The 14,717-nt window shown below is 42.8% G+C and overlaps 1 protein-coding gene across 1 annotated transcript in view; it reads left to right on the forward strand.

The window, feature by feature from the left end:
• LOC127213200 (collagen alpha-4(VI) chain) overlaps positions 1-14,717 on the forward strand; it is a 119,903-nt gene that overhangs the window by 38,257 nt on the left and 66,929 nt on the right. The window contains exons 11-18 of the mRNA XM_051173503.1: positions 1,438-1,583; positions 1,753-1,819; positions 1,853-1,878; positions 3,566-3,619; positions 8,341-8,412; positions 9,886-9,912; positions 11,172-11,216; positions 14,614-14,667. Coding sequence (XP_051029460.1) covers positions 1,438-1,583; positions 1,753-1,819; positions 1,853-1,878; positions 3,566-3,619; positions 8,341-8,412; positions 9,886-9,912; positions 11,172-11,216; positions 14,614-14,667 — 491 coding nt within the window. The remainder of the gene's footprint in view (positions 1-1,437; positions 1,584-1,752; positions 1,820-1,852; positions 1,879-3,565; positions 3,620-8,340; positions 8,413-9,885; positions 9,913-11,171; positions 11,217-14,613; positions 14,668-14,717) is intronic.

The following is a 14,717-nucleotide window of genomic DNA, read 5'->3' on the forward strand; positions in this document are numbered from 1 at the left end:
AGGGCCGCATGTATATTGAGCAAGTGCTCTGTCATTAAGCCACAGTGTCACATCTCTGGACATTATTTATTCATTTGTATATGTTCACGTGGGTGTGCACTGTCAGACCCCAAGAAACTAGGGACAAGTCTCAGTACCTGTGACGACTCCTAGCATTTCTCAGCCTGCCTCCTTCCCTAAATAACCTCTCCAGCGCAGGGCTGGCCCTGCCCCTCCGCTGCTGGTTCCCATACAGCGCAGCCATTTTGGCCACATGCCCTAGTCTCTGGTCCCTTGGCTCTGCTCTTGGTTCCTCTCTTGGTCTGCTTGCCCTCTCTCGCTTCCTCTCTCTCTCCCCCTCTCTCTCCTCCCGCGGCCCTGTTCAGGCTGGACCCTTCCCGAAGCCCCTGGCTGTTCGTATCTACAATAAAACCGTCCTTCTCAGCCGTACTTTGGAGTGGTCACGTCCTCACTTTCATCCACACATATGCATGTGTGTGTGTGTGTGTGTGTGTGTGTGTGTGTGTGTGTGTGTGTGTGCATGCTGTGGCACATACGTGGAGGTGAGAGGGTCACAGGCAGGGGTCAGTTTTCTCCTTCCATCATGTGGGCCTGGGGATTGAACTCAGGTTGTTAGACTTTGCAACGAGTGACTTTATTTTTATCTTACCAGTCCCTGGGCATAATTCCCAAGAATAAACTTCAAGTCAACTTCAGGGTTAGGTTTAGAGGATGTGGCAATGTAAGAAAGGCACTCTAGGGCCCGGGGAGCTGGCTCAGTGGTAAGGAGCACGGGTTACTCTTCCAGAGGGACTCAAGCTCAGGTACCCACACGATGGCTCACAACCATCTGCAACTCCAGTTCTGGGAGACCCGGCACCGTCGCTGGCCCCCTTGGGTGCTACATGTGGTGCACAGACGGATATCCATGCAAACACTCATACACATGAAATACAGATGAAATCTCAAAAATTAAAAAAAAAAAAAAAAAAAAAGGGGAGGTACCTGAGGGAGAGGCAGAATGATCATTGCTAGTTTGAGGTTAGCCTGGGCTTTCTTTAGAGCACTGGGCCAGCTAGGGCCATCTATATAGGTAGATTCTGTATGAAAGAAAGAAAGAAACCCAAACCAAACAGCCAACAACAGCAACAGCAATTAAAAAAAAAAAAAAAAAAAAAAAAAAAAAAAAAAAGGCTAGTCTCATGATATAGCTCACTTTTGGCAGCCCATGCAGCCTAAGTGGGCCTCAAACTCCTGATCTTCCTGCCTCAGCTTGCATGTTCTAGGGATGATGGTGTAAACCTCCCCTTCTGGCCTGGGAACTTGTTTTTAACAAAAATGTAGCTTAAGACAAGAAGGTCTGAGGTTGTGGCAATGGTGGGTAACCTCCTGGGGCTGAGGCAGAGACAGATGGTTCAGAAGACAGCTGAGTGACCCTGCCTCCTTGGTACCGTGAAGGACTCTCCGGACTCCTGCTCATTGGCCTGGAAGGTGTGCAGAGGTTAGAAGAGCTGCAGGAGCTGGAGTTTGGCCGAGGGTTCGCATACCAGCAGCCTCTGAGTGTCAATCTGCAGTCCCTTCCAAGTGTCTTACTGAAGCAACTCGTGAGTCTTCTTCCAAAGTGTCCTTAGCTTGATTCCAGTGATGACAATGGCTTTGAAAAAGTTTGTGGGGGAGGGAGGGTGTTGGGAAATTTTGCCTATCTAGTGTGTAGAATGACCCAGGCTGATAGGAAAGAAAAAAACCTTTTGTGATACAGGTTCTGTGTTTCAGGACACAATTGTGGTGAGAACATGCTGTCACGTGTATGCCAAGTGCTATGGAGAAGAAGGGCTCAGAGGTGACCCCGGGAGTCCTGGGAGGGAGGTAAGAGGTGATCCCGGGAGTCTTGGGAGGGAGGTAAGAATTTCTGGTAGAGGAGAGAGGTGACACTCAGTACCTAATGCATACCAAGGCTGACATCCTCACAGTCTTCTTTAATTTTACAGTCAAAACAAACCTTTGAGGACCTCATTATTTTACACATATATGATCTTGAAGTTCGGAGAGTGGACAACACTCTTCCCAAACTGTACAGTATGAAAAGGAATTTGAGAGTTGAACTCCTGTGTTTACTTAACATCTATTCTTTCTATCACACAATGCTGCCTTTTTATGTTGATTTGAAATTATTTTTTGTTTCTGTCATATTTACTTGTGTGGCCATGTGCAGGCTACCATGTTCATGTGGAGGTCAGAGGCAATCTTTGAGAGTTGTTTTTTTTTTTTTTCTCTCTCTCTCTCTTTCTAGGATGTGGGTCCCATGGATCAAATTTGGGTTGTACATTTTTGTTTGTTTTGGTTTTGTTTCTGAGAAAGAGTCTGGTCTGGAGCTTGCTCTGTACACCAGGCTGGCCTTGAACTCATATAGGTTTGCTTGACTCTTCCTCCAAAGTGCTGGGCTTAAGGGTGTGTGCACCATGCCCAGCCCAGGTCATCAGTCTTGATGGCAAGTATTTTTATTGGCTGGGCCATCTTCCCAGACAGGCGGTTTTACAGTTTTCATTTGTATGTGTGGGTGTATGTGGAGGCCATGAACGAACATCTGGAATCTCTCTCCCAGGCTGCAGCTGTCCACTTTAATTATTGAGACTGTCTTTTTCTGAACCTGGAACTTACCAATTTGTCTAGGCCAGTCAACCGGCCAGCAAACTGCAGAGTCCTCCTATCTGTACCTTCCCAGTGCAGGGATTACAGGATGCAGTGACCCATCAGCTGTGTGGGTGCTGAGGCTCAAGGTCAGGACCTCATGCTTGTGGGGCCATCTCTAAGCTCCCCCCAACTCATGTATAATTGACAAATGCAGTTATAGACCCTCTCTTATGTTCTTCAATATTAGACTGAGGATTGAGTTTGGGAGCCCCTTACTGTGTGGTTGTGTGTGTGTGTGTCAACTAAGTGGCCATGTCTCAAATGCCAGCAATAGGAGGGTTAGAAAATGTTGACTTCCCAGTGCGGTTAGAATTGAGTAGTGCTTGGCTATATTGAATTTTACAGATAAAACATGTCTTACTGATCTTATCAGTGGATTTCAGGCTAAATAAACAAATCTACCTTTCAAATAGCAAGCCAGAATTCCTTAGGATGATACAGTTTATAAACTTGAAATTGAAAAAAAAAAAAAAAAACTAAACAGTTGAGTCAGAAATAAACCCTTTCTTGTGAGTAATCAGAGACATGAATTTTGCAGATTGTTTTAAACAAGTACAGAGACCTGTTTAGGAACAACACTTATTTTTCTTTTAAACTTTAAACTAGAAACTGGTGTCAGTTTGAGTTTTCATGATAGAATGGTTTAAAATATTTTGGAATCACAGCAATAATCTGATGAGCTGAACAAATAAGTATTCATATCCTCCCTGTAATATAGGCCGAGAATCTCCATTTCTGTGCACCTTCTCCAGTAGCTAATGGATCTTTTGATAACATATGTACCTAGTAAGACAAGGCTATGCCATAGTAGCAATTTAATTTTTTTTGCATAGATTTGAGAAATGATGAAGAATCCAGAGTCCAAGTTACTTATTTGAGTTTCTTGTTTTCTCAGGGAGAGAGGGGTTTGGACGGGCTTCCTGGCCATCCTGGTGAAGAGGGTGACTATGTGAGTACTGGATCTTTCTCCTACTCTTCCTCCCTTCCCTTCCCATCCCCTACTTGAGAACCATCAGATAAGTTAAGATGATTTGTTATGACTACTGGGCCACCCATGATTATGGCTGGTATGACGAGGTGAGTGAAAGAGAATCCAAGTCCATTCTTTATAACACTATCACCCAGCTTTCTTGGGAGGCGGTGAAGGTTCTGGAGTTATGGTGAAGTGCATAAAATCCTGGATACCTCACCCCACCCCAGGATGTGCTGCGTGAGAAGTATGTACCATTTGTTTATCAGCGAGACAAATGTATATTATAGAGAGAACTGTGAGGTAGGATAGCAGAATGGGCTGGCGACCATCTTCATCTCATCACAGAAACACCAGGCAGATTTAAGAATGGTTTTCGGGTGATTTTAAAACAGTCCTTTGTCCCTCGAGCTGCTTTAAAGTTGGTTTGCATATACCCTACTGGTTCTCAAGCTTTCTGGTCAGCTGAAGAAAGAAGGTCACTCCAAGATGAGTTTTAGGTTCTCTGTAGCACGGAGGAACAGTTTCGAGGACCTGAACCTCAAACAGCCATGCAGAAGCATATTTATTGATAGCTACACAAAAGCTACACAAAAAAAAACCTTGTTTTTTTTGGGTAAAACAAGTTCCTCATATCAAAGCCCCCAATCCAATCTATATGTTTTCTGAAGGAAGTTATCACACCCTTGAAACCTTAGTCTTTAGTGTGTACTGTTTGCAGTAACCAATAATTCCAGATGCCTCAGGTGTGCCAGGATAGTCTTATGACCAAAGTCGTGCAAAGGCTGTAAAGTTCCTTCAGAAAACCAGCTCTATAGATAAAAGAAATTCACCGTTTCCCACAATCATTTCTTCAAGTCTAAGTACTTCTAGAAGACAAATGTTCATTCTGATGTTTACCCTAGATATGACGATTCTGCTAGAGTCCCATTGCTACTCATTTGTCCTACTCTTTGTCACTCCAGCTTTATTGAGATTTAATTGACAAGTGGAACCTCATTCCCTAAGATATGTCACCATGATGGTTTTATATATGTACATGTTGTGAGGCCATCATACAGTCCAGGCTATTGGCAGGTTGGCCACATTGGTCAGCACTTTCCTGGTGTGTGGTGAGAACATTTAGGATCCATCTCCTTAGAGAATTTCAGGCAGCTAGTGTTATGCTCCTAACTGTAGCTGCCATGCTGTGCATCAGAGCCCAAAACTTACTCACTGAAAACTGAGTTTACACCTTCTTACCAATGGCTCTCTATTCCCCCACCCTCCAGTCTTTATGCTCTTAACAATTATAGAGGTTCTCAAAGACTTTTTTGATATACGTGTGTGTGTGTGTGTGTGTGTGTGTGTGTGTTGCTGGGGACTGGTCATAGGACCTTGTTTGTAGGCAAGAACTTAACCCCTCGTCTTTCTCAGCTCTGGGTTTTGTTCTTGTGATGTCTACTTTATTATAAGTTAAAGCTAAGAGAATTTTATTTACTTATTTAATAATGACAAAAGCCCACTATGTGTTAATATACATGATATGTTACTTTATGAAAAACGGGCATATATTTGACAAAACAAGAAAAGAGCAATGTTTTCCATATTTAGCTTTTAGGAGGCAGCTGGATTTGCATGCCTGCTCGGTCTCTTGCCTGCCCTGGTACTGTATCTGTGTGGCTCTTCCCTCCACCTCATACTTGGGAAAGAATGGGAGTTAAAAACAGAAAACAACATTGGGATGTTGTTACAACTAGCCTGTTGTGCACCACAGGAAGGAGAGAGATAACACTTATGGTCTCCAAAGATTTTAATAAGTCACCACATAGCAGGTCACTGATTGATCAGGGTTTCAGGACAAGGACTCAGGAGCCTTGTTTCCCCTGACAGCCCTGAGCAGGGGCAGACGTGGGGGTTATAATCACAAAAATCACAAACATGTGTTGCAGAGTTACAGTTTTCACCAATCAGGAGTCAAAGATCAGGGACTTTCCTTGAGTGCTTTATCATCGTCAACCCACATACAATGCAAGCTTTTAGTCCAACCAATCAGATTCATTTGTTCTTTCTGTTGTTAGGAACAGCCATAATTTTCTAGGGAATTAAAGATGTGTAATGACTGTTTCTATGGTTTAGGGAGGAGGTTGATCAGTCATTGAAAAGTTCTCAGCTCCCCTAGGGCTTGGGAACCTGAACTTTATTTCACCCTGCTGGTAAAATGGAGTCTGAAGTCAAAAGGGCAGAACTTAGGTCAAGGCTCTTTTGCCTGCCCCCTTCAGTGTAATTGGAAAAAAAAAATACCCCTTGTATTTACCCACATACAAGTATAGAAAGTTTCTTTGCTCCACCTGTTTTTTTTTTTTTTAAGATTTATTTATTTATATCAGTATTTTATCTGCAGGTGTGTCTATTTGCCACAAATGAGCCTGGTGCCCATAGAAGCCAGAAAAGGGTATCAAATCCCCTGGAACTGGAGTTACAGACAGTTCTGAGCTGTCACATGGGTGTTGGGAACTGAACCTGAGTCTTCTGGAAGCACAGCCAGTGCTTTTAACAACTGAAAAATCCATCTTGCTGTTATTCTGAATACTTATACTGTCTGAATGTAGAAGATAAGCAGAAATTAAAGAAACAAATGTAGCTGCCAAGACATGTTAACAGATGTACTTTGTAGTTTGGGAGACTTGATCAGTCTCCCTGTCTCTCTCCATCTCTCTCTTCAGTAAGCACAGCCTTACTAAACATGAGTATGAGTTCTTGCAGGTTCATTTAGAAATAGCAAAAATATTCCCTTTAATTTTTGATGATGTATAAAATGTCCTGTGTTATTTTTCATACATGCTGGGTGGGTCAGTGAGTGATCATGTGTGTGTCACATGGAGGTCACTTCCAGGAGTGAGTTCTCTTCTTCCATCTTGTTGAGACAGGATCTTTCTTGTTTATGTACTACATACTTCAGCCAATTGGCTTGGGAGCTTCCAGACAGTTCTATCTCTGCCTCCTGTCTTGCTACACTGGGATCATACCACATCTTCTAACTTTTAACGTGGGTGCTGGGGACTCAGATCATCAGATTTGAACATAGGTTCTCTTGCCCACTGGGTCATCTCTCCAACCTTCTATGTTTAATGCAATTTCTTACAAGAGAAGATGACTTCACTGTGTGTTGTCTTCTGAACAGCTCTTATTGTTGTTATTTTTTTTTGTCGAAAAATGGTCAGGTTTTCTTGCTTAGTGCCAGAGGTATCTCTATAGGTGGAACGCTATAAGAGGTGTGAGCATACATTTGTAAGCTCAAGTGGAATATATCTCTGGAGCAGATGACTTATTCTTCCAGATGTCCTCTGTTATACTGATCATACCTCTCCCAAGCCACCTTGCATCTCAATGGTATATGTATATGATAACAACCTGAGGTTGGGGGATGACTCAGTAGGTAAAGCCCTTGCTGTGCAATCTTGAGGACCTGGGTCTGGATCCCACAACTCACATAAAGCTGCATACAGAAGTGTGCACACCCGCTCTCCCAGATAAGAACAGGAAATCCTGTGTCATACAAGGTAGAAGGCAAATTTGTCTTCTGGCTTGCGCACCCGGCCATGGGTCAGATATGCTCCACTCACGCATGAACACACACACACACATTCACACAATTAAAATAAAAAGATTGTTATGTTCATTGGCCTTGTGAGTGAGAAAACCAAGAAGGGCTCAAAGGCCAGGTGTTCCTCCGTATTTGGGGTCTCAGCTGGGGTTCTAGAGATGGAGACTGGAGGACCCACGCTGGGGTGGTAATCTTCTCTCTTGTGACTAGCATCTCTGCTGGGATGCTGGGTGGACACAAAACTCAAAACATAGCAGGAGATTCTAATGTGTTTTTAAAAGTGGCTGGTGGGATGGCTCAGCTGGTCAAAGTGCTTGCCATGCAAGCCTGACGACCCAAGTTTAACTCTGGATCCATAGTGGAAAGAGAGAACCAACTCCTGCAGGTGTCCCCTCACTCACACACATTTGCTGTAGTACCTTGCACCTGTACACATGCAAACATACACACACATGCATGCGCATGCACATACACACATGTGCCAATACTAATAAACTGCAAAGAAAAAAAAATTAGAAAATAGCTACCGGTCTTGGTGCTATGTACTTAGAATCTCAGTCCTTGGGTGGTGAAGGCAGAAAGATCACAAGTTCAGTGCTAGCCTGGGCTACATAGCAAGACCCTGCCACAAGCAAGCAAGCAAGCAAGCAAGCAAGCAAGCAAGCAAGCAAGCAAGCAAGCAAACCCAAAGCCTAAGTAAGAGACATGTAAAGTAAGGACAATCAGGGGATAATTAGGCCATCTTAAGAGAAGCAAGGAGGTGACAAATAGGGACCTTAGGGATGCAGGAAGGGTGTCATTGACAAGAAAGTGTTAAGCCACAGTTTATTCTATATGAGACCACAGTTTGAGCAGTCTGAAGGAGATGTTAGACACATCTGAGGTTTGAATACTGAAGTTGTTTTCTCATTTGGGCCTTCAACTTGGCTAGGTGATGAATTTATAATCTGATGACCTTGTAGGTTACGTTTGGTCAGGTGTTTGAGGATGTAAAACTTTAAGAGACCATCTGCCTGTGTTCCAGTCCCTTTGCTTGGCATCACTGCTGGTTAGAATTGCTTTGGTAGGCACGGAGGCAACATGCTTAGGTATCTTCCCATGTTTTTCTCTACAGGGACAAAGAGGCCTTCGGGGTCTTCCTGGACTTCGAGGTGAGGAAGGATGTCCTGGTGTGAGAGGTCCTAAGGTGAGTGTGTCCTTGAGCTTTGAGATTCTTTGACTTTCATGATTTTTGCCTCTTGAGTTGGAGAAAAATCTTAATTCCTTACCACAGCTGTAGAATCTTGACTCCTTAGACTGAAGGTTGCCTGGAAGTAAAACGTAAAGAGTTTGCAGGGAGGTGATCCCAGGAGACCCCAGGAGGGAAGTAATGATGTAAGACACAGGGAAAGCGACCTAAACAGACAAATGTCAGTTCGATTCCACACTGGGTAGAGCAGGTCCTTGACCCAGAACTCTGGTGGTTGGTGTTGAACACTAGCCTGAGCCATGTCCACTCAGATATGAGGGAGCTGGGGATTCTACTCCAAATCCCACCAGGAAGGAGCTTGGGCTGGTCCTAAGAAGCATTAATTCCCTAGTACATTAGCTTAGCCTATACTTGGGGAGAGCAGCCTCCAGTCCCAGAAAACAAAACAAAACAAAACAAAACAAAAAACCCTCAAGACAAGAGTTGAGCATGCTTACCGTTGGAAGTTATGCTTGGAATCCCAGATTTGAACAGCTACAGGGAGATGACAGAAAGCCCTCTTTTAAATGATTGCCTTAGATGACCCTGAAGCTTCCAGAGTTGGAAGATCGTCTTCAATAAGCCCAGTGGGAATATCTAAAGTCCGAAAGAGAGCTTTCCCTGTCACACTGATTGTGTCCTCCACATGCCACCAAGGTGTTCTTTCAGTGACTCTGCCCTGTTGTTCCCAGTGTATCCTCAACTTTGTCATTGCAAATATAAGTGACGGCCACTGCTGTTTCGGGTACCCCTACTATGCAAAGCGTTAGAAGGTGCTGTTTTTCCCCAGGCATAGGCAGTAGGGGAGGGTAGTGGGGGAAGGTGGAGGAAGGGTAGTAGTCATTCTTTGATGGAGAGAGAGAGAGAGAGAGAGAGAGAGAGAGAGAGAGAGAGAGAGAGAACGCACTTCACTTTGATCAAATAGTTATATTTTCTTCAAAGTGAAATGACATGACTTTGTAAATGAATCAAGAGTTTAAAAATTTGGTCAAGCTCAATTTTTCTTCTCTCTCTGTTTCTTTCTCTAGTGTGTGGAACGACATCTAGGGTCGTGCATGAGCTAAGCCTGGTATCCCATTGCCTCTCCAACCTCTAGCGATCAGTAGTCCACATTTGGGTTAACTTTTTTTTTTTTATTTTTAAAAGCTGTAAATGTATTACTAGTGTTTTTGTGTCTAGCTCATTTCATTTAACACAATGCCTTCCAGTTCCAAATGACAGATTTTTTTTAATGGTTGAATAACATCCCATTGTGCATCTATATCACATAAGAAAACAATCCATTCCTCCACTGATGGGTACCTAGGCTGTTTTCCTAGCTGGGCTATTGTGAATATTGTGAACACAGGCATGCAAGTATGTTTTTACATGACTTCACTCTTTTGGATCTATGTACACAGATAAATTGTTTTTATTTCTTCATAACTTCAGGGAGCAAGAGGATTTTCAGGAGAGAAGGTAGGAGCGTCTTATTTCTTACCCTGGGTGGCAACACAGTACTGAGTCTATGCCCTGTTCTATGGCTTGAGTGAAATGCCAAATTCTTAGACAAGGAAGTAGACCTTCCCAATGGGTGACTGTAAGACATATTTAAGCTTAAAGATTGTAACAAATATTGTTATTTTCAAGTCTGTAATAATGAACTACCATTATCTATCACATGATATACCAAAAGAGTTGGCCCTGGTCTAAAGTGTGGTGGGGAGAGCAGGGTCAGGTGGGGGGAGGGGTGATAAACTGAAATTGTCACAGGAAACGAATAACTTTGCATCCCGATTAAGGATCAAAGTATCTGCTTGTTCACTTATTTGCTTCAGAAATACACATTGCACACCCTCTGTGTTTCCCTCATTACCACGGAGGAGCATTTACAAAATGAGACTTACAGACCAGGGCTTCTGGGGCTGATCTTACTCGGGCATTCTGGAACCTTCTGCCACTTCTTGTGGCCTGTGGCAAAGGTGTCACATGAATTCCAATTCAAGAGCTTGCTAGATGTGTTTAATGTCATATGCTAATTCAGTTTTACTTGGCTTAAACAAAGAAATCTTTTAAACTTGGTTTTCTTGGGTGGACAACCCCATTCTTTTAGAGGTGTGAAGTGAATATCATTTGGCTTTCGAAATTCTGACATGTTTTTTTTCAAAAGATGCTGTCTCTGTGTGTCTGTGTATCTCTGTGTGTGTGTGTGTGTGTGTGATGTTTTGAGACAGCATTTTACTCTATAACTCATCTTACTTCTATAGCTGAACTCCTGACCCTTCTGTCCCAGACTTCCGAGTGCCAGGATTACAGGTGTGGGCTAGCTACAAGGGCCAGTTTTAGAATGTGGCAGCCAATGGGAACATCTGATCCAGTTTGGCAAAGGACTTGCTCATCTCCAGTGCTGTTACAAGAGTCTTTCTTACCTTTTCTTACCACACCTGTGTCTCCCCCCTCTGCAGTTTTTATTTTACATGTCTTCCTCTTCCTCCTTCTCTCCTCTTACCCTACCCCTGCTCCCTCATCTCCCCCCTCCCCCCCTACTTCTGCCTGGAACCATCTGGGAAAGCAGTAGGGAAGAGCAAATTGTTACTTTTTAACAATTGGGTGTGGTGTTAACATTGTTTCAGAAGCTCGGTACTCTTGTCAGCGGAAAAAGAAGCAGGGAAATTAGCATGTAACAAACACCCTATCCTGTGGTCTCTGGTCTCTAACCTCTCCCTTCCTTCCCACAGGGCAGCCCTGGCGAGGAAGGTGCTAAGGGCTTAGATGGAGAACAGGTATGGAACTATCTTGCTTTATATTTCCTGCCATTACTCTGGGATTTATGTATGTATGTGTGCATATGTGTGTGCGCGTGTGTGCCGCTGCACACTTGTAGAGGCCAGAGGTCAGGTTGTGGGAATTGGTTCTCTCTTTTCACATTGTGGGTACTAGCAATTGAATTCTGATAGTCAGGCTTGGCAACAAGTGCCGTTTACCTGCTACACTATCTTGCTATGTCCATATTTATTTGTTGAGTCAGGGTTCTGGCTGGTCTGGAACTTGCTACCCAGACCACGCTGGCCATGAACTCAGAGATCGGCTTGCTTTTGCCTCCTGAGCACTTGTGATTAACCACGTCTTTTCACTATCCACCTTCCTGTCACTAAACTTTCCCCTCTTACTTCTGAGGGAACACATCCACATTTTAAATTAATTATGTACAACTTTGCAAGAGATTGCTTTTTAAATTTTGCAAACTTGATTTGCTCATTGTCAGACTGGATGGAAAAACAACTTTTAACTCTTAAAAATTCCTTTATAGTTTTATTACACACACACACACACACACACACACACACACACACACACACACAACTTTGATCATATACCCCATTATCTTCTCTTATTTCTCCCAACCGACTGAACCCTGCTTCTTTCCAAGTCCCCTTACTATTTTCATGTTATTTTGTTTGTGTTCCACTGCTTTTAGTTAACTTTGGCTTAACTAAACATTGTGTGTGTGTAGTTAACTAAGCATGGGTGGCTTACCGGTGGCCATAACACTAAGGACTATGACTCCCACCTCGCAGTAACCATTAGCCACACAGCTTCTCTCCATTCTATGACAGAATGTTGATGGGACCAGCCTTGTGCATGTAGTCACTGCTGTTGAGTTCGTGGTGCAACAGCCATGTTGTGTCCAGAAGACAGCTTTGTACCATCAGAGTGAAAAATAATTTTTTATGTCATAGAGTTCATGGTATACTTTAAAACAATTTTAATTCAGTATGACAAAATTATGGCATCTTTATACATACATGCTAGTATCCTTTGTTCTTATTCATCTCCTTCTCGAATCTTCCCTCCCTCCCCTTCTTGCTTCCCTTTCTCCATCACAAATAGTGCCCTCTTCTGCTCTCACATTAGTCTGGCATATGTACTCTTACACCAAGGTAGCGTTTCCTGATCAGTCATTTTAACATGCATACTCGGCAGGGCATTTCCATCTTATAGTTTGTTAAATTCCAGCAATTAGACATGGTTTTTCTTTTACAGATTTATACTTGTGTGTATGTGTGAACACATGCCCATGTGTGAAGGCGCCTGTGGAGGCCAGAAGAGGGTGTTGCATTCCTGATAGGTGGAGTTAAACTGTTGTGAGCCATCATGTGGGCCCTGGGAACTGGACCTGGGTCCTATGGAAGAGCAGCCAGTTTTGCTCTTAACCATTGAGCCTTCTCTCTAGCCCCAGACTTTATTGTTAATATTGTTTTTAAAAAGCTGACATTCTCTTAGCTTTGCTCCCATTTTTATTAACATCACAGATATCTTCTTTTTAATAGTTGATAGCTTAAAACAAAACAAAACAAGAAGTCATCTTGTTTCTTTTGCCTAAGGTACATCTTGCAGATTTTCCTTTAATGAGGGTCAGGCTCACTGAAACTCCCCTGGATTTTGTTCCTCTGAAATCTCTTTGCTTCTTGTTTTCTTTTTCCACAAAGGACCACTCACTGAGTAAACAATTCTATTCTTAAAGTTGTCCCTTCTCAGTGTTTGGACAATGCCATTCTTAGTCTCTGGCTTTTGCCTTAGATCTTTCATTATTACTATTTAGAAGCTATCTGTCAAAATAATTATTTCTTGGCAAGCAACATTTCATATATATGTATATATATGTATATACATACATACATACATACATACATACATATATCTCAGACTGCATAAAAATTTTTCCATTGCTGTTAGTTTTGACAGTTTCACTATGCTGCAGCCAGGTGTATGTTTCTTTTGATTTATCATCCTTGGAAATTGTTAAGCTTTGGGATCTATTTATTCCTTCCATAAATCTTAGAAAATCCTTAGAAAATTACACTATTGAAACGTTTAGCTTTGTGTTGTGGTCAGCTTCCCATCCTATATTGAAATATCTGAGGGAATTTACATATAAAGAGACAAGGCTAATTCTCATTCATGATTTGAAGAATCAAGCCAGGGATTGGGTAACCCCACTCTTAAGTTTCTGATGGGGGAGTCACAGAGGCAATGGTGGGGAGCACATAGTGGAGAGATCTGCTCACTTCATGACCGAGAAGGAGAAAAAGAAGAGGACAGGGCTTCCAGGGTTCCCATCAAGGGCTTAGTCTAGTGGCCTGAGGACCACTCTTTAAAGGACCCACCAGGTCCCACTCTTTAAAGGTCCAAACCACAGCATCTCCCAGCATTAGTGCACTGGGACTAAGAGTCAATAAATAGACCTTGGGGAGATATTCAAGACACAATGTATAACACCTGTTTCCTCTATTACAATAGTTCTCAACCTGTGGGTCATGGCCCCCTTTCACAGGGTTCACCTAAGGCCATCAGAAAGCACAGATATTTATATGACAATTCATAACAGTAGCAAAATTATAGCTATGAATTAGCAACGAGCATAATTTTGTGGTTGGAGGTCACCACAACATGAAGAACTGTATTAAAGGGTCGTAGCATTAGGAAGGTTGACAACCACTGCTCTATTGTGTCTAACTAGAAATGTATGAGAACTTCCCATTTTGTCCTCAACTCTCTCTCAGTCACCTTTTCGTATTTCCTTTTTCTTTGTGGGCTGCATTCTATATAACTTCTCCTCCTCTTCCTTCTCCTTTTCTTCTTCTCCCTCTCTCTCTCAGCAGAGTCTCACTATATAGTCCTGACTGGGCTGCAATTTGCTATACAGACCAGGCTGGCCCTGAATTCACAGAGATTGCCTGCTTCTGCTTCCCCGGTGCTGAGATTAGCAACTGGCACCACCACTCAAGCCTTTGGCTCCTAATTTGTTATTTTTTTACATCATTTACTTCTGTTTATTTTTCTATTTAACACATCACTTGAATTTTGATTCACTTATATTTCTCAGCTCAAGAAATTCTATGTGATCCTCCTAAAATCCTACCGATACCCTGCTTTTTCTTCATCGAGAACCCTAAGAATTTCTTTTCATTTGTCATCTTATTAATGTACCTAAGAATTGTTTTAACTGATTGGGTATTTGGAATTGTTTTTGGTGGAGGGTTACTCAGAGCCTCCGATCTATCTTATCGTTAAACGTGCTAAAGCATATTCCCACTCTCAGCTGGAGTAGAACCACACGAAGAAAGCTTCCAGAGGGACCAATAGGGTAAAGACCCCTTGCCTATTTATTCCTCCTAGGGTGACCGTGGAGCTGCAGGATCATCTGGAGAGAAGGGGACCAGAGGCAATAGGGTAAAGTATGGACATGCTCTTACTCTCTGTCATATTGCCAATGTACAGAC

Source organism: Phodopus roborovskii, unplaced genomic scaffold (assembly GCF_943737965.1).
Source record: "Phodopus roborovskii unplaced genomic scaffold, PHOROB, whole genome shotgun sequence".
Lineage (NCBI taxonomy): Eukaryota > Metazoa > Chordata > Mammalia > Rodentia > Cricetidae > Phodopus > Phodopus roborovskii.